Source organism: Phodopus roborovskii, unplaced genomic scaffold (assembly GCF_943737965.1).
Source record: "Phodopus roborovskii unplaced genomic scaffold, PHOROB, whole genome shotgun sequence".
Lineage (NCBI taxonomy): Eukaryota > Metazoa > Chordata > Mammalia > Rodentia > Cricetidae > Phodopus > Phodopus roborovskii.
The window spans coordinates 31,866,653-31,889,628 of record NW_026126416.1 but is presented as its reverse complement, the minus strand read 5'-3'; the positions used below and the strand labels follow the sequence as shown (position 1 = coordinate 31,889,628).

Genomic DNA, 22,976 nt, shown 5'->3' with positions numbered 1-22,976 from the left:
TTCCCTGACTGCTATAATAAAAGTCAAGTCCCTAGTCCCACTTGTAGCTGTGGAAACAAACCCTCTTGAGTCTGAGTGTGCACTTCACAAGAGAGAGAGAGAGGACCAGGGAGGAGGCAGGGATTCCTTGATGACCTTATGCCCTTGGACACCACCAGCCTTTACACTCCAGATTAAACTGTGTTAGAGCGCCAAGAGAGGAAGCACATGTGGTTCAGGAGACCTGTGCCTGCCTGTTCCATTCCACACCCAGTCATCTCACCACACCCTCCTCCTCCCTTTAAATTCCCCTCCAGTCCAGGAACTGCCAGCTGCAGAGAAGGGAGAGAAGGAAGAAGAAACTCACCGTTCCCTGCCCAACCCCAGCCCCACGCCCAGAGCAATCAACAGGTAGGCAAGCTTCAGAGAGGCAGAGTCCTCACAGGACTCCTTAGAGGAGTCCTGTGAGCAGCAGGCAGCTTTGAGCCTGGAATGGAGGAAGAAAAATAAAAGATTAAAGGCGAAGTAGGGGATAGGGTAGAGGAGGGGAAAAAAAAGAGGGGGGTGGGGTGGGGTAGGGCCCCAAGAGAAATGGAGGCAGGAAATAGCCAAGCTGAAGACTTGGCGGCAGTGTGTGTGTGAGACAGCACAGATGGAGTAGGAGCTAATAGTTTCCCGATTCTTCTCAAGTAATCCTTTCCCAACCTTGTTAGGAAAGCAAAGGTGTAGCAGGGAGTTCCCTGGTCCTCTTCCTGTTTCTTGGGAAAAGGTGACCTTGAGGCAGGCAGCGGGTGTCTGTTCCCGTGTGCTCTCTCAGCCTTCCTCTGTATCTTATTCTGTGGTTTTCCTGTGGCTGCCTCTCCTGGGAAAAATGGAGAGATTGCGTGCAGATCGAATTCAGAGAAGAGGCTGGTCAATGTCACCCCCCTCCCCCCAATACCCACAAAATAGAGGGATTGGGTTTCAGATTAAACAGAGGGGTCATGGGAGAAGGGGGTTCCAGGTTCGGGAATCCCCGTGGTGCTGTCCTTTACTCGGTGCTGAAATCTGACTACCCTCGTTCTTGGTGGGCTTATGTCCCCCTCAGCGAGTGAGTCTCTGGCCTTCTTAATTACCTGGCTGGTGCTACCCAACCCCACCCCCGCACACCTAGCGCGGTGGCAGGCGGGAAGGCGGAGCCTGAGTGAGCCCCACCCCTGGAGACTGCGGCTGGGGCCTCCCTCTGCTCTAGCTGGCCGCTAGCTTGCTGCGCCTCTCCTGCAACCTGGTTGGCACCAGCTGCCACTTCAGCCTTCATCGTGACCCCTATTTTGGCTTCAGCTTCAGACCCAGCTCCGGCCCTCTCTCTACCCCGTTGCATCCTTCCTCCTAGTACCTGACTTGCTCCAAATCCTGCTGCGAATCCAATAGCCGCATCCCCAAGCCATGGCTGGTCCCTTTTCCCGTCTGCTGTCTGCTCGCCCCGGGCTCAGGTTCCTGGCTTTGGCTGGAGCTGGGTCCCTCGCCGCTGGGATTCTGCTGCGTCCAGATTCTGTACGAGCCGCCAGTGAACGGAGGAGACTGTATCCCCCGAGGTATCAGTGCCTGAGACGCACGAGGTGGTGGGGGGCCTCGGGGTGGTGGTGTTGATGGGAACTGAAGGGGTAGGAAGGATGACTTGAGCAATAGACAGGGCCTCCGGTATGGATTTCTGTACAGTCTAGAGATCCCAGCCATAAAGGAGGAGTAGGGCCAAATCAATAAGGCAAGAACACGTCCAAGGAGCTGTCACCCGATTTCACTGCCTCCAAGCCAGCTTTGGCCTGCGAAGTCTAGGTTCTCCCACTACCCAAATCCCTTATTGGATTACTAGAAACTACCTTTTCCCTATCCCGACCTATTCTCCTTGTTCTCCTTAATTCCCCTGAGCCTTTCCCCTCCCCCACCTCTAGAGAAAATGAACTGTGTAGATGTGGGGGAACTGAGGCAGCCACAGACAGATAAAACTACGGGAGGGTGGGGAAGACCCTGGAAATCCCTAAAGAGATTATCAAGATTTAGCCTACTTCTAATTCGCCCTCCTTTAAGGAGCAAAGCCAGACATGGCTCACTGGACAGCTCCCAGCTGACATCAGTAGGTCTAGTCTCCTGTGCCCTCCCTCCATGGTTACTGGGTACCCCCTTCCCAGCGCTGAGTACCCAGACCTCCGAAAGCACAACAACTGCATGGCTAGTCACCTGACCCCAGCAGTCTATGCACGGCTCTGCGACAAGACCACACCCACTGGTTGGACACTAGATCAGTGCATCCAGACTGGCGTGGACAACCCTGGCCACCCCTTCATCAAGACTGTGGGCATGGTGGCTGGAGATGAGGAGACCTATGAGGTAGGGGCCCCTCAGAGTCTCCCTGGTGACCCAAGTCACCTTCCCAGAAACCTCAGCTCCTTCTCCCTAAAGATCCCTCATGTCTGTTCCCTCAAGACTCTGGATTATCGATACTTAAAGTTTTTTAAATTGATCTACAGCTGAAGTGTAGGAGAGAGTTTCTTCTTTATATCCATCTCTCCCTCTTAACTCCCTTTCAGATATTTGCTGAACTGTTTGACCCTGTGATCCAAGAGCGACATAATGGATATGACCCCCGAACAATGAAGCACACCACTGACCTTGATGCCTCTAAAGTGAGCCAACTATGACACTTTCGATTTGTGTGGCCTTGTGGGGAGTGTTCTGTATCTCTAGTCATTACACCTATTTCCTGACTCATGGTTATACTGCTGAGCTTTTGATATTGATAAGAGCAAGAATTGTATATCTTCAAGAATAGCAGATATGAAGACACAGTGGATAAGAATGACTATTTCAGGGTACTGGTGTTGGGGAGAATATGACCAAAGTACACTACGTGTATGAAATTGTGAAATATTTTTTTTTATAAAAAGTGACTATGCCCTCGCTGGGTGAGGTGGCTCACACCTGTAGTCTCAGCTGACAGCCCCTCCCCCAAAAAGGCTATACCCAAAGTGGGAAGTTTAGAGAAATGACCACGATGTCCTCTCCAATTAGCATGCCTGTCCAATGTGTCCTTCCTTCCAGTGCATGCTTTATAATACTTAAGAGCTCCCACCTGTTGTGTCTGTGACTTACTCATTTCTCTTACTCCTCAGATACGTTCTGGCTACTTTGACGAAAGGTATGTATTGTCCTCAAGAGTCAGAACTGGCCGAAGCATCAGGGGACTCAGTCTACCTCCAGCCTGTACTCGGGCAGAGCGACGAGAGGTAGAGCGTGTGGTGGTGGACGCGCTGAGCGGCCTGAAGGGTGACCTGGCTGGACGATACTATAGGCTCAGTGAGATGACAGAAGCTGAACAGCAACAGCTTATTGATGTGAGGGGCCTTGAGTGGGAAATGGGTGGGATTGGTCAATGGAAAAGGATCACAGTGGAGGCTGGGCCAGATAAGATAAATGGACTTTGGGCGGCCCAGATGATACTGTGAGAATTCTGAAATCCTATCCCTTTATTCTCCTCAGGACCATTTTCTGTTTGATAAACCTGTGTCTCCATTGCTGACTGCAGCAGGGATGGCTCGAGACTGGCCAGATGCTCGAGGGATCTGGTATGAGACTGATCCACCTTTTCTGTTTCCCTTGTGTGTGTTTGTCACACACACACACACACACACACACACACTTTTCCTCCATCTTCCCCTGTTCTTGTCTTGCCTCTTGATCCCTTTATCTCCTGCCCTCAGGCACAACAATGAAAAGAGTTTCTTGATATGGGTGAATGAGGAGGACCACACACGGGTCATCTCTATGGAGAAAGGCGGCAACATGAAGAGAGTGTTTGAAAGATTCTGCCGGGGCCTCAAAGAGGTTGGAGAAGGGTGTACAAGGGAGCTAGGTGGGAGGAAATGAGAAAAGCCAAAGCGAAGCATCAGTTGTCAACCAACCGAGGGCATTTCTGATAGTAGAAAGGGTCATTATTAATCTTGGAAGGACAATAGTTACAAACCAGTGTCATCCGTGGAAAACCAGGGAATGTAATTATGCTTAAAATAGGAAGAATGTCAGTAACCTAAGGAAGGAAATAAAGCATAATCTTTGCCTAGTAATGCAAAGAAGGAGCCAATGAGATGCCAAGCCCATGCTGGGGTGGGTGGTGTGAGGTAGGATGTGCAGCTAAGAAGAACGGCTGAGCCTGGATTGATGTAGGGGGTGAGAGATTGGTATGCTTATGATACGTCACCCCGTATGAATGTTGTATCTAGGCTTTAAGCTGAGAATGGGAAAGAGCCTAGGGAAGATGGGGGCTGAGATGGCTTGAATTCTAGAACGTATGGTTCTAGACAAGAGGTGAATCTGTGGTCTTATATGGATTGGGTCTCTGTATTTAATTCTGTGTTAGAAAGTGCCATAGATCTAATCCTTATTGTATATTCTTGTATCTACAGTCTTATTTTTGGACTTGTAAAGAAAGAGAGCTTCCCTTTTAGATTCTAGCTGGGAAACTTACACTATTTTGGGCAAGGAATGGAATGTTTTATGAGTGGGTAGAGAAAAACTCCTTAATTATATATGACTCAATTTCCTCATCTATAAAGTTGAGATAATATGATTGCTTATATTTTAGTGAGGATTAAATTAAATAATGCAGGCCAAGTAACTGTTCTACAATAAGTGTCAGCTTCAGTGTGATTAGATTCAGACTTATGATTCCTTCTGAGCTACAGTGTCATCTTTACTTATTCTGGGTAGTGGCCTTTGTGTCTATTGCTCTGGCAGGCCCCAGTCTCTTCTGTTCTGATGGTGGTAAGGTTAAGGAAAATGGGGACACCTCTGTACTCCCCTCTTCTCATGCCCACACCTCTGGATTTGGCTTCTCTGCTCTACGTTCTCATTTCTCTCTATTACATGTGCTCCTTCTCCAGCTAAGAGCAGGTTCTTCTGCCACTTCCTGTGCCAAATCTTACTGCCCCATTTCTGTATGAAAGGACCCTCTGCTCTTCATTAAGGAGATAATTGATGCATGAAGAACTATCTGAACAGCCAACTGTTTCTCTGTTCTGCTTGCCACTGTGTCCATTTCGTAGGTCACCCTTAACGTTTCTTCCACAGTCTATTTGTCCACAATCTTATCAGTACACGTATAATGCAATTTCAAAGATACCCTTCGTGTGTGATGACAATAATTTCTAACAATGAAGAGCACGTCATTCACCCATCCTTAAGTTTCTTGTTGTAGAAATATTTCTAGAGTTTGTAGGGCTAGCTATGAGGAATATATCCATCCTGGATTTTCTCACAACAGAGTCTCTGTTGGCACAGGTGGAGAAACTGATCCAGGAACGAGGCTGGGAGTTCATGTGGAATGAGCGTTTGGGATACATCTTGACCTGTCCATCTAACCTGGGCACTGGACTTCGGGCAGGAGTGCACATCAAACTGCCCCTGCTAAGCAAAGTAAAGGAAATGTGGGGTTAGAGAGAGTTGAAAGTGAGGAGGGGTATTTGGATGGGGAGGGAGAAGTCACTCTGAAAGGAATCAGTCATATCATGGCTGAAGGGCAAGGCAGGAACAGCCCCTGCGTCTACTGACTGCCCCTCCTGATGTCTATCTTTCCTGTAGGACAGCCGTTTCCCGAAGATCCTGGAGAACTTAAGACTCCAAAAGCGTGGCACGGGAGGAGTGGACACCGCTGCCACAGGCAGTGTCTTTGACATCTCTAATTTGGATCGACTTGGCAAGTCAGAGGTGAGGCATTTGAGATAGGTTGAGGAACTGAGATAAGACAGTGAGTGAGCCTCAGGGACAGAACAGAATCTGAAGGAGGAAAGTTCAGGTTGAGTCGGGGAGGGAAGAGGAGGGAAGAGGAGGGAAGAGAAGGGGAGGGGAGGGGAGGGGAAAGGTGCTTTTAGAAATGGAAGATCAGTGCTAAGAAAGAAGCTCAGGCAGGGCAAGGTGGCTCATGCTTTTAAGACCTGCAGAGGCAGGGAGAGCTTTGAGTCCCAGGCCAGCCAGGGCTCCACAGCAAGTACCACGCCAGCCAGGACTACCTAGTACGATCCTGTCTAAATAAATGAACAAAGGAAAAGAAGCAGCAGCTCAGGTAGATTGTGGGGAGTAGAGATCAAGGATCAGTGTTCTTCAGGTGGAGCTGGTGCAGCTGGTCATCGATGGAGTAAACTATTTGATTGACTGTGAACGGCGTCTGGAGAGAGGACAGGATATTCGAATCCCTGCACCTCTCGTCCACGGCAAATATTAACACCCCATCCCCAGCAAATGCATCAAGATCCCCAGGACTTCTACATATTTAACGTTCTCCTCTCCCTGGACCTCCCCTTGCTCCCTGTCCTAGTAAAGACTCCACATTATATTCCAGCTGTCTGTGTTATTTCTATTGGTGTGGTGAGGAAGAAGTAGGAGATGAAAAGAAACAGTGGGGGTTATGCATGATGGCAAGAGACATAGATGCCAGGAGCACTGATTCTCAGGTGGGCGGTGGAATACATTCCCCATATTCCTCATCCGCTTACTGAATAATTAGAACGTACTCCCATTTATAATGTGTTCATTGTGAACTGAAGGAGCAGTATCATAATAGGTGGCCAACAAAGCTGATGATGGTCAATGCCAGAGCCCAGAAGGACTGGAAGCTGTCACAGAGGCCCCAGGCTGCACTTCGACCTATAATGAGACAAAGAATAGGAAGACTATCACAGTTCTGTTCCCCCAGAGCCTTCAGTGCTTCGAAACTAGCTCTCTGTGTATAGACCCCTCTACTCCAGAGACCTGTGTGGGTTCTGAGAGCCAGGCAGCACCAAGTTAGGATGTGGACTCTGGGTCAGATGGCAGTTTATCCAAGCTGTGCAATTGGTTACTTACCCCATGGTTCTGGGATCTCCTTCCCTTCGTGCTGGGCCCATGCAACTGCTTGTCGCTGCTCGGGACTCAGATAGGCCATTTGCTCAGGTGTAATCGCTACAGCCTGAACACTGGTGAGACTAGATAACTGGATGGGGTTGAATACCACCTAGAGGTGAGGACAGGAGTCAGTACATCCATGTAACCCCATGGGGCCCCTGCTCTCCCTGTGATAACTGTAGGTCCCAGTCTACCAGAACTTACTGCAAACTTGGGAGCAGGGATGACAGAAATGGCAAGAGGAGTCAGGCCCTGGATCTGTTCCCGTAGTAACGCTGAAAGAGCCAGGTCTGGGATGCCAGCTGTTGAAGGAAGCAGAACACATCTAACTATCACACTCCACCAATGATGTGGTAACAAAACCAGTGGCAAACAATAGCCCAGCTTCCCTACCGGCTATTGTGCCAATTTCAGTGAAGATCTCAGGCCCCCAGTTACTGACTGGGCCAAAGCCACCAGGCAGCACCAGGAGATAAGCCAGAACTTCCAGCTGTTCCTCAGAGCACGGGAGATGCAGGTTGCCCAGGAAAAGGGCTGCTTGGCTGTGGGAGAGAAGGGAAAAGAATTCAGCTCCAATGACACAGGCTGTGATCATAAGATGGAGGAAGAGATGGCTTCAAATGGACTCCCTTCGTGGGACAACCCCCTCACGAGCCCATCTCCACCACAGCACCACCACCCCAAGCCTTCCACAGGTAACCTGAACTCCCAACTGCTGATATGCTGCAACTCCTCTGGCCGAAGCCCACAGAGTGCGTGACCCAGTGCTGTGAGATAAATGAAATCCAAGTGGCTCACGTGCTGACCACTCTGCCGCAGGAAACTGGAGACCACAGCGCGGAGCTGGTAGAGCACAGGATAAAGAGATAAATCCTGGGGAATTAATGGATGGGAAAATGACTAGGGGAGTGGGAGATGCTACTAGACTGTATTGCCTTGTTCTAAACATCAGGAAATCCTACAGCCATGAGAAAAATCGAGGATACACCCTTGCTCTCACAAAGATAGGAGGAGGAGAAAGGGGGCTAGAGAATACTGTGTATCTAGGACTTCAGAGAATAAATCACAGTGCTCCTAAGGTCACTAGTACAGGGTATTAAGAAAAGACAGGCTGAGTGTGGTGACACACCTGCAATCCCAGATTTTGGGAGACAGAGGCAGAGGATCAGAAGCTAGAGGCTGTCTATCCTCAGCTAAGAATGAGGGTCAAGACCAGGGTGGGCTGTATATGACCCTGTCTACAAAAACAGAACACCCCAAATCAAGAAAAGATGGAAAGGATGGCCTGAAAGAATCACAAGAGGAAATCCGTTGGGCTTGGATAATTTAGAGGACTAGGTCCACAGGATGGATGTCCAGGGCAAGAAAGAAGATGTTACCTGGACAGTGCTCCAGCCATCTATTTGCCCCAGGCTGCTGAGCACACCCCAGTCCACCAGGGTAAGCTCTTGCAGCTCCCGCTCTCCTAGACCTCTCAGGAGCTGGCCCAGCTGCAAGATCTGCTCAGGACGGAATCCCCGGGGGGCACCCCACAACTAGGAAGAAGACAGGGACATGTGAGTGGGAAAAGCACCGGACTGGGAGTCAAATGCAGGATCTTGAACTTGCTGTGGGACACCAGCCAGATCTCACTCACCTTGTTTTCAGTTTCTCTGATTTAGGGATTACTGAAAGGCTGGAGTCTCAGTAGGAAAGGAGAGCAAACTCTAGTCCATGAACTTTAAACTCTGTATGCACCAGACCCCCTGAGATACCTAAGGTGCAGATGCCAGACCCAAACTCCAGAGACTCTTAGTCAGCCTGGCATAGCCTCAGCAACTGCCTTTTAAGAACCTGCTCCCTGGGCAGTTTTGATGGACATTCAAGTAGCCCCTCAGTCTATCGTACTACTCTTCCTTCAATAGTGATGCCCTCCAACCTTCTGCTTATAATCCAAACGTCCCACTTTCGTTTTCTGCTTCCCCACCTCTTACCCAAGTCTTCATTTCCTTATGTCCCATATCATCTTCTCTATCCCTAACCTGCTTGGCCTTGCCCATGGCTGCCCGCAGTTCCTCAGGACCAAGCCCTGGATCTCCAGCAAAGAGTGACAGACAGTCCTCAAAGTCTGAGAGCTCCATCTCTGCAATCTGTGTGGCAGACCAGGCTGCTGGGAAGGTCCCGCGTATGTCCGCGCAGTTTGGTATAGGCTCTGAAGACAAAAGGCAGAGACAAAGGATTGGTGTAATACTAAATTATGCCTCCAGTGATATTTGCAGATTATTTAACTTCTAGAGGACAAAACAGCGTGGGCAGCATGGGTTAAGGAAAGATGACAGCGAGAATTATGGAGCTCAAAGGGTATTTGAACAAAAGTGACTGAAGATGGCAAGATCATCCTTTGTAAAATGGAGGACAGAGGATATTGCTCAGGTATTTAATGAAATAGCTGAATTAGAACCCAGGCCTCTAGCCTCATGATGCTCCTCCTGTCTAGGGATTTCCCCAACAGAGAGCACTACACTTTGCTAGGCCAGAGAGAACAAGAAAATCTAATTCTGAGGTAAATTGTTGTTTTGTTTTGTTTTGAGACAAGGTCTCATGTAGTCCAGGTTGGCCTTAAATCTGCTATGTAGCTAAGGCTGACCTTGAATTCCTGATCATCCTTCTTCCACTCCTAAGTCTTTGGAACACAGGTGTGTGTTCCACCACACCTGACTTTAAACATTTAATGGGTTATAAACTCCCATTACAACTAGAAGAGACCTTGGATATCACCTTCTAACCCTTGTGCTTTACTGATGACCAAAGCCCAGACAGCAGGAAACCTGCTCAGAGGGCCCAGCACACCTAGAGCCCAGCCTCCCACACCACTGTGGTGTCAGTGATGGAACCCAGGGCCTTGTAAAAGCAGGGCAGTCAAAGCTCGGCCACCCACAGTCACCCGCCCAGGCTTCCAATTGCATTGTATGCCTTGATGCCTTCTTCCCCACACCCTGCTGGAGTATTTGGGGAGCTTCACCTTGGAGACCCTCAGCAGCTGGTTGCACAATTCCAGCTACTAGAGCTGCTTTCTTGTGGGCCAGCTGTGGCCCCCCACACAGGTGCCCCACTCTGCTCTCTTCCCAGCTCTGCTGCTTTTCTAGAAGCCTCTCCAGTGTCTCTGGGCCCAAAGCCTCCTGCAGGAGAGAGTACAGGGAAGGAAAGGCAATCTGGCAGTCAGGACCAGGAGCTCTATTTTCAAGACTCTATCATCTTATGCCTGGAAGCCCAGCACTTGAGATACTGAGGCAGGATTGCCATGAATTTTAAGCCCGCCTGGGCTACAGAATGAATTCAGGCCAACCTGGCTGTCTCAGACAAACAAAACTGAAAACAAAAACTATAAACCAGCCCTGCCTTTGTTTAGCAGTCTCCCCAGACACAGACTGCACTTCCTTTGCCCTCCATGACCTAGCCACCCCTCAGGCTCCTTGTTCCTTCACCTCACCCTGGGGATCAAGGAAATAGCCTCAGTAGACAGAGTGAACACCAGGCGACCAGCCTGCTCTACTTCATCCTGGCCCCACGACTCTGGTTTCCTGTGGGGACAGATGGGACAGCATGGAGTTGAGTGAACTGTGAGGAAAATAAGACATTCTGAGCCTGGGGACTCAGGGTTCCTTTAAACATATGGAAGGGACGTCACTGTAGCTGATGGCCAAGGACCTTGGCCTAGGCATAGGATGTTACCAAAGGGCCATACCCAAGAACAGGCTCCTGCAACAGCAACCTTCCCAGCTCTGTGGCAAATGTTTCTCCTAGGCAGAAGCCCTGCAGCTGACTGAGATGGGACAGTAGAATTGGTAAAGGGATCCGTCGTGTACTCTCTATTCCCAGGAATCCAACCAAGGGGCCCAGTGTGTCCAGCACTTCTTCCGAGATTGGAGTCTCCTTTGGAGCCTGGAGAAAGGCATCAAGCCTTGGACAATGCACCTGACCCAGAGTACCAGACTCCTTGATCAAAACACCAAATCCCTTGACCCTCCCTCCCCTCCTGCTTCTAACTCAGCCCTATGAAGCCCATTTCTCTTAATCGCTGCTTTAAATAGTGAGTGAGCTCAGCCAGAAGCAGATAAAAAGACGAGAGGCACTATCCAAAGGGTTTCTTAGACTCCAAGGGACACGAGCATGAAACATGAAGCAGGTTGACTGAAAAAACGAGAGGCAGATCTAGAAGCCAGGGCCGGTAGGTAGGTTAGCAGTCTAGGGCTGGGGCCTAGAAGTGAAAGAACGCTATTTGAGGGGCAAGGATCACCAAGGCCAGAAGCTCTGAGTCTGATGGGGTGGGCTCTTACCAGGTTTTTTAGTGCCCGCTCTGCCAAGGCTGCCTGGTGGGGTGGGGTCAGTGTCAGCAGCTGCTCTGGGGCGCCTTGAACCAACTCTACCACCAACATAATGGAATCACTGGACAACCTGTCCATCAGCTGGGTCCTGTCATTGAAATTTGACAGCGGTGACATTCAAGTGGAACTGAGCTCAGCCGAGAAGGGACCATCACATCCCACCTGATGTGATGGACCCAAAAGCCCCAGATATCAAACACCGTTCAAATCTCTTAGTATTCTTTTACAAGTGAGGAACTCCAGTTTTCTGACTTAGGGTCCAAGGTCTTTTACCTCAGCTGGGTTCTTGGAGTTCTACATTTTCTTAGAGGACCAACATAGTTAAAGAGATTTAAACGGCCTTTAAAAGAAATAAGACAGGAACCAGAAGTGGTACCTATACTCTCTATATAGAAAAGGGTCAAGTGTATGAGAATCGAAGCATACAGGAAATCTTGCAAACATGTATGTAGGGGCACTAGCTGCTTTCAGCATCCACACATCTCCAGGGAGTCTTCAACTCCAGCCTTTCCCTGCTCTCACTTGCAGCTCAGATGGCTTGGAAAATGAGACAAGCAGCACATGGGTAAAGTACTCATAAACCAGAGGCCAGAGAGATGGCTCAGTGGCTTAGAGCACTGGCTGCTCTTCCAGGGGACCAGGGTCTGGTTCCCAGAACCCACATGGCAGGTCACAGCCATTTATAACTCCTGTTCCAGGGAATCCAACACCATCTTCTGGACTATGTGGGTACCAGAATGTACTTGTCGTATCGAAATACATGCAACAAAATTACCATACACATAAAATAAAATAATAAATTATTTAAAATCTAAAAAAAAAAAAACAAAAAAAAAAGTGTGGTGACACATGCCTTTAGTCCTGGCACTTTGGAGCCAGAGGCAAGTGGATCTGGTCTACACAGTGAGTTCTAGGCCAGTGAGAGCTGCACAGTGAGACCCTTTTTAAAAGATACTGATAAACTAGAATCTCTGGGCTGAGGGAATCTCTCACCTAGCCTTCTCTCTCCCAATTCATTGTTGAACCTGCTCTCTCATTCCTTCCATGGGGCCATCCAGCTTAGGTTTGGTGACACAAATGATCTACTTCAGTTGTATTAGATTATACAAAAAATATGATTTTTATCTTGTTAATCCTAGTCTTGCTCCACAGAATCACTCACAAATAGACCTATACACTTCCTAATTGATAGCTTCTTGGGGACTTGGAGGCTTTTTAACACACTTCATCCCCTACCCCCATCCACTCCTCTGAACATACTGAAAACACAGGGCATCAATCAGATTACAATTCTCTAGGACATGATAGACCATTTCCTTCTTCATTGTAGTTACTACACATCCATTAATGTAGCCTAAATTTGCCTGATGGCCATAACACAGTATTGCCAGCCTTAGCTATCCTGTGCCAGGGCCGTTCTTGGGAGCAGACGGATATTTGAAGCCACTTTGAAAGAGTCCTGTTTGGGATGGTAGATGCTGTCAGAAAACTACTAAACAAAGAGTTGCCTCTTCTGGGTATTTCCAAAGAGGGAGCTTCTACTCAAAGGTGAGCAACTTGAGGCCCCCATACCTCCAGGCATGTACTTACGGTAAGTCTAGGAGTAGCTTTGTGTCAAGCTCACTCAGTTCTTGCCCCAGGGTGGTTAGCTCTGGCTCTGGCATTACCATCCTCCGCTGTAGCTCTGCCCAGATACAGGCACGCTGGGAGGTATTGGGTAGGGAAGGCAGGGTCAAGACAGAACTGAGCACGAAGGCTGGGATTCTGAACCCAGGGTCTAAGCCTCCCGCTAATGCCTAAGCCTCCCTCTCACCAGGCTCCCTCGAACACCAGTGGGCAGTTGGTAGAGCATGTGTACCACAGCAATGAAGTCGACCATTGAGCTGATCTGCTGCAGAAATTCACAGGACATTCCTCCTGCCAGGTTGCCCAGAGCCCTGTGGGCATCCAGTGGGAAGATGCTCTTCAGCACATGTAAGAGCCTGCCTGATCCTTAATATCATCACTCTCAACACAAAGACCGATGTTCATTGATAGTCATCTACAGCTTGTGAAATGTTTGTACATAGATAACATCATTGGCTTCCCATAACATCATCACTGTTTAGCAGCAGTAAAATAAAGATCTACAAAGGTCAAGGAATACTCTTAACATCAGTCTACTAGAAGTTGAGACTAGAGCTATGTCTTCAAATTCCAAAGCCCCTGGTTCGTTTACTGTAGTAAACGTTTACTGTAAGTAAAACAATACCTACTTCTTTCTCTAGTGACTTTAAAGTCAGCTTGAATTAATTAGGAACAGCAAATGTCTATTAGGAGTTTTTACTGGGCCAGGTACATGCTTTAATCTCATTCAATCTTCACAGTAACTTTTAAATTTCTCATTACATAAAAGAAAAAAAATCTGATGCTTAGAGTGACTTAGACACTTGATTCTTGGCAACAAGGATATGACATGAGCCCACGTTTTTTGAATCCTATGGCAATAATTGGGATAGTTGTGGCACTGTGGAAGGGAAGGAGGAAAGCAAGGGAAGGGAAGAAAACCAGAATGCTGCTGAGGCTGAAATAATAGCCCATCCCTGTATCCCTGTGTCCCCATCACACAGTGCCAGGCATATAGTGAGCATGTCATATTAACAACAATAAAAATGCCAACTGAAATGAACCAAATGTCCAACCCCAGCCACTCACTGCAGATTCCTGAGGGTCAGGTTGGCAGGCACTTGCATCTTCTTCCAGAGAAATTGTGCCTATAGACAGACAAAGAGGGAACAGCTTCCCAGCAGAGGTGCTGTCCTGAGGCCCTCAGAGGGAAGCATGAGGCCATATTTCTTCATTCTATGATTCCTACCAGCTCCCCTTCCCCAAAGCCCTACCCCCTCAGAGAGAGAGAGAGAGAGAGAGAGAGACAGAGACAGAGACAGAGACAGAGAAGCCAGTGATAGGGGATAAAGTATCAGAGCTATGGAAGTAAAGGAAGTGGAGAAGACAGAGAGGGTGTACTCAGGGCAGAAGAGTTACCTGCTGCTCAGACCAAGGCAGTTGCCGATAACGCCTTCGGTTTGCCAGAAGAGCCGCAGTGTCCTGTTGTAGCAGCTTTAGTGGGAGCAGGGGAAGCAGGCAGTCTGGCCAAGTGGTGGGGAAGGGCTGCTGGCAGTGATGGGTACAGCAGTACAGTGATAGGTGAGAGGATCTGCACTAGCCCTCAGGAAAGAGCAGAAAGTGATCAAAGCCAGGATGGAGTGGACAGCATTTGCCGTTGCAGCAGTGAACACTTAGGTACCCTCATACTGCAGGCTATTGCGGCTGGGTTGCGCTAGTTAGACATCTGAAGAAGAGAGGTCCCCTAGCTTCTCTCAGCCTTAGTCATTTCATGTGAAAGCAGGAGACTGGCCTGGGGGATGTCAGGCCTTCTGGCTTTGACAGTGTAGGATGATAGGAATAGTAATGTTCTGCATTGGAATGTTGCTAATATCTAGGTGGGTACAGAGCTAAACTGAACTTTCAAAGCTATTGTAGGGGAGTGTATGAGGCAACACCAGCCAGATGAAACCACCCAGAGCACGGAGATGTGCTCAGTCTGGACGGCCCACACATACCTGACCAGGAATGCACACAGTTGTGCCGGCACCTGTTGCACCCACATTTTTAACGCCATCTTTTACCTGCACAAGAATTAGTAGTATTTGTGTGTGGGGGGGTATGTGTATGTGTGCATCTCTCTCTCTCTCTCTCTCTCTCTCTCTCTCTCTCTCTCTCTCTCTGGGTATGGGGGGGGTGTCTGGCCACAAGAAAGATTTTCACCCCCTATGTACCACTCATTTTCTACTTATCTCATTCTCCTATTCTCATACCCGAAAGGTCTGCAGCAGTGCAGCAGTCTGGCAAGCTGAAAGCCTTGACAGTTCAGGGCCCAGGCAGGAACAAGCCCCAATCAGAACTCGCTTAGGAATGGCCTGGAGTGTCTGGGGGCTAAGACCTGGCAGCAGAGGGTGCAAAGAGCAGAGTTCCTCCAGGGACAGCTAAGGAACAAGAGACAAGAGGTCTGAAGAGGGGGAATATTGGGGAATATAGCCCTGTACAGGGCAATAGGTAAGAGGGGAACTGAGAGGGAGGAGAGAGCCAATGCAAAAGGCTCTCTAGCAGACACCCAGAACTTGATGCTACTCACATCGTGCCTAGGGAGAAGCCTTCCAAACAACAGAACAGCCTGTAATGGGATGGAACAGGGATCAACAGCTCTCAGTTCCTGTCAGCTAAGTCCCAAACAGGTTCCTGGACCTGCCCTCCAAGGTTTCCAGTTCCCTCTCAGCCACCACGGGGACCAAGGTCTCTGAGGGCCCTTCTTGAGCTTTTACACCTTCAGAATTTACCCGAGGAAAGGAAGAGCTGATGATCTCTCTACATCTGATTCTCACGATTGGGGCTTCAGGGAGTAAGATAAGCCCACCTGGGCAGGCGTGACACTGGCTCCCTGTAGGGCAGGAAGCATGGCTCTAAGCTGGGGCTCTGACAGCTCCTGCAGGAAGCGGAGGCCCAGCTGGGGAAAGAGAGGTGCCCAGACCCGCAGCTCTCGGGGGCTTAAGACAGCTCCTCCAGATGAACGCAACACTCCCAGAAGTTCATATGCCACCTGTAACAAAGGAAGGTTTGGGGCAGAGGAGAAGACGCAGCTGTATCCAAACTCACATCTGGATTTACCAGAACTTGCACTAGTACTTGGAACCAGGGATGAGACCAGAGTAGAACTGGCTCAAGATCACAAAAGGAGTCATTGGGTAAGGCTAGGAAGAGGTACAAAGAGGCAAGAATGAGTAGATACTAGGGACAGAGATGGCAAGCAGTGGGATTGGGAATCCACACTACTGTGCTTAAGCTTGGTTGGAGCAACTGGGTAAGTCACTCATACAGTCTCTGTGAAGCCTGGAGTCTTTCAGATTTGCACCAAGGGGCTCACCCGTCCTTCTGGGCGGAGGGTCCCATTGGCCGCACATTCCAGCAGGCCCTGTTCTACAGGCCCCATGGGATCACTCAAGGGCACCAGACTCTGTAGCTCCTCAGGACTCAGGAAACATGCGAGGGACCCAAGCCTGAAGAGGACACGAAGTTGGCCTTGATGTGGTTACTGATTCTAGTACCCAGGCATGAACTATTTGGTACGTAGAGTAGGCATGTAAACTAAACTTGGAAATGTAAATACCATCTACCAGTTTCTCTCTCAGTGCCCCTAGACTGCCAGGAACATGTCCTCTCTGCCCCTTCCTGTCTAGGATACTATCCCTGCTTCTTTGCCACCTCTGTGCATGATCACAGATTCAACTACAACTCACCTGCGCACCTGCTCTTCACCATCCTCCATGCTCTGGTTTACCAAGCTACGGAGCACATGTCGGGCATGCCCTGGCCCAAGACCTGCCACTGGCCAGCTGTCCTCCAGGGCCTGGATCTGAGATTGGGAAGGAGGGGTGGGGTAATGGTGAGACATGCTCCTGACTCCCATTCCACCTTGAGGAGGATGGGGCAATCAAATAACAACGATCCTCATACCTGGTGAGGGCTGAGCTGTAGAAAGTTCTCCAGGGGGAGATAGGGAAGCAGAGGTAGCACCGCCCACAGCAGCTCCTGGGGCCAATCAGGCACTTCTCCAAACAGCTCAGGGGCCAACAGACGCTTAGCCAGGGCCTCCTTCTGTTCAGGCTTCATTCCTGAGCTGTGATCCCGGATGGCAGCCAGGCTAAGGAGAGTAACAGGTCTTAACATTTTTCTTACATCCTCTCTGATGTGGACAGGAAGGAGTTGCTCCTTGATTTAACAGAGGGAACTGTGGGTGGATAGAAGAAGGAGTGATGCTTACACACTATCATTGGCCAAAAGGGTTGGTGGGAAGCGCATCAGGTCAGGGACAGCCAAGAAAGGGATGAGCGGTGACAAGTCAATGAAGAGCTGGGAGGTGAGGCGTGGGTACCGCTGGAGCAGCAAGGTTGTCAGGCGACCCACGGCCTGCTCCTCGGATGCTGGAACCTGTAAGAACATAAGACACAGAGATGGATGCTGCCTCTGAGGGCATTCAGAATCTTCTGCCACCTCCTCTTAGGGGTTCCTCTTGTCACTCAAGCAATTCCCCAGAATACTAGGGTCTAATTACCTTTGACCACTTTATTCCTTCTATTCTTGTTCCCCTCCCCTCTCTGCTCACCTTCAGCTGAGCCCAGGAGCGATGCATGAGCGTCAGGAAGCCCTGTGCAGCCTCCATCTCGGCTGAGAGCACCAGATGCTGAAGGTCTTCTGGAGGCATGTGAAGGTAGGCCTGGCAACAGCAGGCAATGGTGGGTAAGACCTCAGTGGCCAGGGATCTCAAGCCGCGGCTGTCACTAAGCCCTCCATGTGCCCTTCCACCTACTACCTGCACTAGGATCTTCAGGGCCCAGACACTCTTCTCCCTCTGGAGTAGATCCCACAGTACAGGCTGGTGGGGAAAAAAATACAGGAAGAAAGCTAAGTCTTTGATCCTCCTAAAGCTTCCCCAGGGACTTTAGCACAACTTGCAGGGATGCTTGCATGTTCTTCTTCTGAAGTTAGTACGTGCGTGTGTCTCTTTAGATGCACATCCTAACTTCTCTTGTACAGTCTCCTAGGCCAGGCTTATAGTTGGCTCCACAAAGATCTGTAGGCTTGAACCAAACTACAATCTCTATCTAATTCCATTTCACTCAGCCTAGGGCTTGAAAAAGTGACCCTAACGTGAACTAACAAAAGCTCACAAAGTCCCTTTACATAACAGATATTCATTCGACAACTTGATGATGAAATTTAACACACTGTAAGCTCCTTTGTCATACAGAAAAGACTCCACAATAAGAAAACATCACTTGCCTAAGACCACAATAATGTATGTGCTACATGAACCTGAACAGAGTCTTCTGATTTGTTGCCCCTTAAAGCTTTCCTTTTCATTCTGACTTTGCAACCCACAATTCTTTCTCACTTGTTACAGAGAAAATTAAAATCCTTTCCTTCCTGCAGCAGAACATGGGAGAGTCACAGAGTTTGACAGAATAATGAGATGAAGTTTATTGCATGTTTATGAATCATGCACTAGGCTAAGTCCACAGCATGTAGCATTCCACCCTAAAAGTTAATAACTTGTTACGCTCAGTTTATAGATGAGAAGGCAGAATAATCTGCCTGAGGTTGGCAGCCCAAACCTGCCTGGCTGCTCTACAGCTGTGTGCTTAAATCCCTCTAGGCACGGCACTACCCCTCTGGTCTATATTACAGGAATTTCCTGGAATCCCCTCCTTGCTCCAGAGCTTTTACAGAGGCATCTCACTCACACTGAAGCAGGATAGAAGCTCCACCTTGCTCATAGAGCTGAGACTGACAGAGGACTCCAGGCCCGGTGGGGTTGGCTCTTCTCGTCGCAGGTACTCCCCGACAGTCCTCAGAACACTTCTCCGGCCTTCTGGGCGGAAGGTATCCCAGAAGGAACAGTTGTCTGGGAGACTAGAGAGCAGCAGAGCTTGACCCAACATCCCCTGAGTCTCAGCACCCCCAGCCCCAGGACCCAAAAGGAAGGTCAGGAGGCGCAGGAGATAATGCAGGCGTGTGGGGTGGGCAAGGGCTGGCACAGAGGACTGACAGCGTGGCAGCTGGGATAACATGCCAAGCAGAAAGGGACCAGGAGCCAGGCAGAGTGGGGATGGTCCCAGAGGTGGCAGAGAAGGCAGCAAAGGGCCTAGCATGCCTTCTAAAAAGCAAGTGTCATTGCCCCCACGACTTATTCTGCACTGGCCTGCTAGCCAAGCCCAGAAGGGAACCAAGGCCTCATACATGGTGTCATTGGCACAGACCATGAGCAGGAAGCTGCCCCCATCTGGGCAGCGTTCTCCACAGGGTCCAACGTGGCAAGGTGGGAAGTCAGTGGGATCCAAAGTGGGGCCCTGGCACACGTGCTGAACCCAAGCCTGGTTTCGGGGGGGCACAGCCTGCAGACTCTCCTCCACACACAACCGCTCAGCCCACAGGGTGTCGTTCTCCAGGAAGCAACCCCAGAATATGTCTGGGGTAAGGGGCACAGGGACCAAGCCTCTCGGGCAGCTGGTGGGGGGTGGGAGCAGACCGGCACAGAGTTGCTTTACCAAGCGACGATTGGGGCCAGACAGGGCAGAAAATGAGAGGTTGCCACAGATCATATCCAGAAATTGATCAGGAAACTGATCATGGCAGGCTTGGAGCCAACCTTTGGCACGTGGTGCCCATGAGACTGCATACCATACCGCTGTCTGGCAGATGACGGCAGTGCTAGGAGGGGGCTGTGGGGTGGTAGGAGGGGGCTGTGGGGTAGTAGGAGGGGGCTGTGGGGTGGTAGGAGGGGGCTGTGGGGTGGTAGGAGGGGGCTGTGGGGTGGTAGGAGGGGGCTGTGGGGTGGCAGGCTTGATGTGCTGGCAGAGCAAGTAGATAGAGAAGTTGGAAATGCTGTAGGGTGGTTCTGGGCCTGCATGGTTCTCGCAGAGGGCCTCCACAGAGATGGCGCGCTGCTGTCGAGGGCTGATGTGAGCTGCAGGCTGGGAAGCCCTGGGCAGAGGCACACCTGTGCTCAGGCAGTGCAGGAGGGCAGGGGGTGGAGGTGGCAATCCAGATAGAAAGCCCAGCGCTTGGGTGTCCCAGGAAAGGTTGTTTCTCATGCCCCTGGGTGCACAGGGAAGAGCAAGCAGGCTGTGATCAGCCCACATTTCCTCCAGTTGAGCCCTGCAGCAGAGTGGCAAGCGTAGGCTTTCCCTAAAGGAAGCTCCCTGAGAAGATAGGCATTACTGGCCTGGATACGAGGATGGAGGAAAGAACACACGTTTACGCTGCCAAGGCACACTCCTGCCCTGTCCTACCCTTTTCATGCCCTTTTCCCCTTCTTCACCTGGTTTAGGCAGCTTACACACAGCCCTTGTTTGACTTCATGTCAGGAAATGATCCTGACAACTGAATATGTCTAACTGTGCTCTGGCACTGTTGTCCTGAAATACAGGAATCCAGGGGTCTGTGCCCCCACCCAGCCCAATCTTTACAAGCTAACATGTATACGCACTACATGCCACACTATTCTAAGTGGTTTATACTTTACCAACTCTCTCTCTCTTTCTCGCTCTAGTTTTGGTTTTTTGAGACAGGGTTTCTCTTTGTAGCTTTGGAGCCTGTCCTGGAACTCCCTCTGTAGACCAGGCTGGCCTTGAACTTAGAGATCTGGGATTAAAAGTGTGCACTACCATGCCCAGCTTTTTTTTTTTTTTTTTATTCCTCACAACAACTCTGCAGGTGCAGGGTGACATGGCAACGAAGAAGGGTTGAAAACCAACCCAGGCGTTCACACTCCAAGACCACTAACCCACACTCCTCCTGCTGATCCCGTCTGAGTTCTGGGGCCTAAGGCCTTCAGTGTTCCACCTACAGATTGCTCAGCCCCAACTTCCCAGAACTGGAGGTCTGTTACTTACCATAAGAGCAGCTGTTGAAGGTTCCCTAGGAGGGAAAGAGCAAGGAAGAAAACAGCCGGAATTGCAGCTTCTTTCCCTGCTGCATGCCAGCCCTCACCATGGCAGCACTCACCTCCCTGGCACTTCCCCTGGGCATCAGGCTCTGGCTGGCCCATAATAGAAAAGACCTCATCTTGCAGAGAGTGAGTGACACGGAGCAGCCCCTCCTGGAAGGCAGCATAGAGGGGGGCCCCCACTGTGCGTAGCAGACCACCCCAAAGAGCCTCCTCAGAGCCCAGATCTCCTGTTGGGGTAAGCAAGCCCAACAGACCCTGTAAAAAGTGAGGCACTGGCTCTCTCCCATCAAGACCTGTGGCATTGGTTGGGTCCACACTAGGCTGCAATTGCACCAGGGCCTGCCAGCGTGTACCCTCTAATAACAACATCAGAGAAGGCAGCCAATCAGCAGCCAGAACACAGTCAGAGGGCCCATCACGGGTGCACGGGGGCCTCGTAGGAGCAGGAGGGCCTCCAGGAACCAAAGCTCCCAACAGCACCTCTACAAGTCCACCCAGGACACCTGCCTGGTGCACCAAAAAGTCCCGGGGAGTCTGCTCCTGTCCCAGGAGTGCCAGCACATCTCCCAGAAGCCCTAGCATTGGCTCCCAGTCTGGGCTACCTCTCAGTGTCAGGAGGAAATCATGGAGTCGAAGCGCAGGGGGCGGGAGAGGTGGGGGCTCTCCCACTGGTCCCTCCCCCATCCTCCCAAGCTCAAAAGAAGAAGAAATGTTGGCCAGGAATGCAGAAAATCGTGACTGGCTGAGGGAATGCTGAGGAGCTTGGTCCAGCGTGGAGATGAATGACTTCAGAAGGGAGAGACCAAAATCCGAAGACTGGGGCCCAGTGGGCACCAACTTCACTATAATAAGAGAGGAGAAATCACTAAAGGAGAAATGCCCAAAGCCCAAAGTAGCTTTCCCCTCTCTGCACTTCTCAAGATAAAGGGATTTGAGCCCTGGCATTAGGCTACAGCAGTGTTTCTCAACCTGTGGGTCACGACCCCTTTGGGGTAAAATGACCCTTTCACAGGTCACAGGGGTCACCTAAGACCATCAGAAAACACAGATATTTACATTATGACTTATAACAGTAGCAAAATAACACAATGAAAATAATTTAATCGTTGGGATCACCACAATGTGAGGAACTGTATTCAAGGGTGGCCAGGTTAGTAAGGTTGAGAACCACTGCTCTGTGGTAAGTCTTGGCTTGCTCTCTGGACCCTTAGTGCCACCTATAGCAACAATCTCTGCCTTCTTCCTCGTCCCTCTAGCTTTTATCTAACTGGCTAACTGCCACACTATTAAGTATAGACTTTTTGAGGCAAGGATTCTCTATGTATTGCAGACTGGACTCAGTTCTCAATCCTTTGCCTCAGGGTGCTGGGCTAACAGGCACAAGCTACCATACTTATCTAACTTGCACACTCCTGTCTTATTAAAGGGAAGATGGTGCCAATGAGATGAATCAGTAGGTAAAAAGCAAGCCTGAGTTCAAACCTCAGAACCTACCTGGTACAAGGAGAGACCCAAACCCTGTAGTTGTCCTTACCTCCACCAGTGTACCATAGTGGTGTGTGTGTGTGTGTGTGTGTGTGTGTGTGTGTGTGTGTGTGTGTGTATGAATGCATGTGTGTTTACAGAGTTTTAAAAAGGGAATAATCTCTCTCTCTCTCTCACACACGCATGCTCACACACACGCATGGTTTTAAAAGATGGGAAAGGTATTCTCCTCCCCCCCCCCAGCCTACTCCATGTTCTCACCTTTGTGTGAGAGCAGCAGGGGCAGCAGCAGCAGGGGCCAGCAGCTCAGAGCCATGTTTCCAGCTGCACACTAGTCCTAGAGGTAAGTGCTGGCTGTTGTCACCTTGAAGGAATAGCCAGGTGAGGACAGGGCAGTGTGGGCAGCCTGGGGCTCCTCTGACACTGTAGCATGGTCTCTGGGGAAACAATATCTGTAACCTGACATCAAGTTTGTCACCGGAGCCACTGAATACCTGATCCCTTGGCTTTGGGAGAAGGGTGTACTTCTGTTAGAAGGACCAATGACAGGGGAATTGCAGGGCCCTCAGAGTATTAGCCAAGAGACAGCATGAGTTAGGAACCAGAGAGAAATATGCATATATAGGAACAGGAGAAAAATGTAATCTGGGGGTCTGCAGAAAAATGCCAACAAAGAGGATACCAAAGGAATT

The 22,976-nt window shown here is 50.0% G+C and overlaps 2 protein-coding genes across 3 annotated transcripts; one reads left to right on the top strand and one right to left on the bottom strand.

The window, feature by feature from the left end:
- Positions 1-288: 288 nt before the first annotated feature.
- On the top strand, positions 289-6,348 carry LOC127221565 (creatine kinase U-type, mitochondrial). 2 transcript variants are annotated; one of them, XM_051183573.1, is made up of 10 exons: positions 289-390; positions 1,352-1,553; positions 2,148-2,346; positions 2,547-2,642; positions 3,129-3,350; positions 3,496-3,581; positions 3,717-3,840; positions 5,293-5,427; positions 5,593-5,718; positions 6,116-6,348. In XM_051183573.1, exons 2-10 carry the CDS (start codon positions 1,405-1,407, stop codon positions 6,230-6,232), a joined length of 1,254 nt encoding a protein of 417 aa, XP_051039530.1. In that variant the 5' UTR covers positions 289-390; positions 1,352-1,404; the 3' UTR covers positions 6,233-6,348. The 2 variants fall into 2 exon arrangements, with proteins under 2 accessions (XP_051039530.1, XP_051039529.1); XM_051183572.1 differs by having other exon boundaries at positions 305-390; positions 1,300-1,553.
- On the bottom strand, positions 6,339-22,944 carry Strc (stereocilin). Its single transcript, XM_051183574.1, has 29 exons — positions 22,546-22,944; positions 20,856-21,641; positions 20,744-20,768; positions 18,593-19,946; positions 17,662-17,724; positions 17,455-17,565; positions 17,113-17,279; positions 16,806-17,034; positions 16,589-16,704; positions 16,216-16,348; positions 15,709-15,891; positions 15,430-15,468; positions 15,113-15,280; positions 14,858-14,923; positions 14,280-14,405; positions 13,950-14,008; positions 13,069-13,192; positions 12,846-12,958; positions 11,208-11,343; positions 10,616-10,812; positions 10,361-10,451; positions 9,893-10,049; positions 8,913-9,082; positions 8,271-8,426; positions 7,592-7,734; positions 7,285-7,433; positions 7,096-7,193; positions 6,853-7,000; positions 6,339-6,654 (listed from the first exon to the last, which is right to left on the bottom strand). The coding sequence occupies exons 1-29, from the start codon at positions 22,598-22,600 to the stop codon at positions 6,563-6,565; spliced, it is 5,454 nt and encodes a 1,817-aa protein (XP_051039531.1). The 5' UTR covers positions 22,601-22,944; the 3' UTR covers positions 6,339-6,562.
- Between the last annotated feature and the right edge of the window lie 32 nt (positions 22,945-22,976).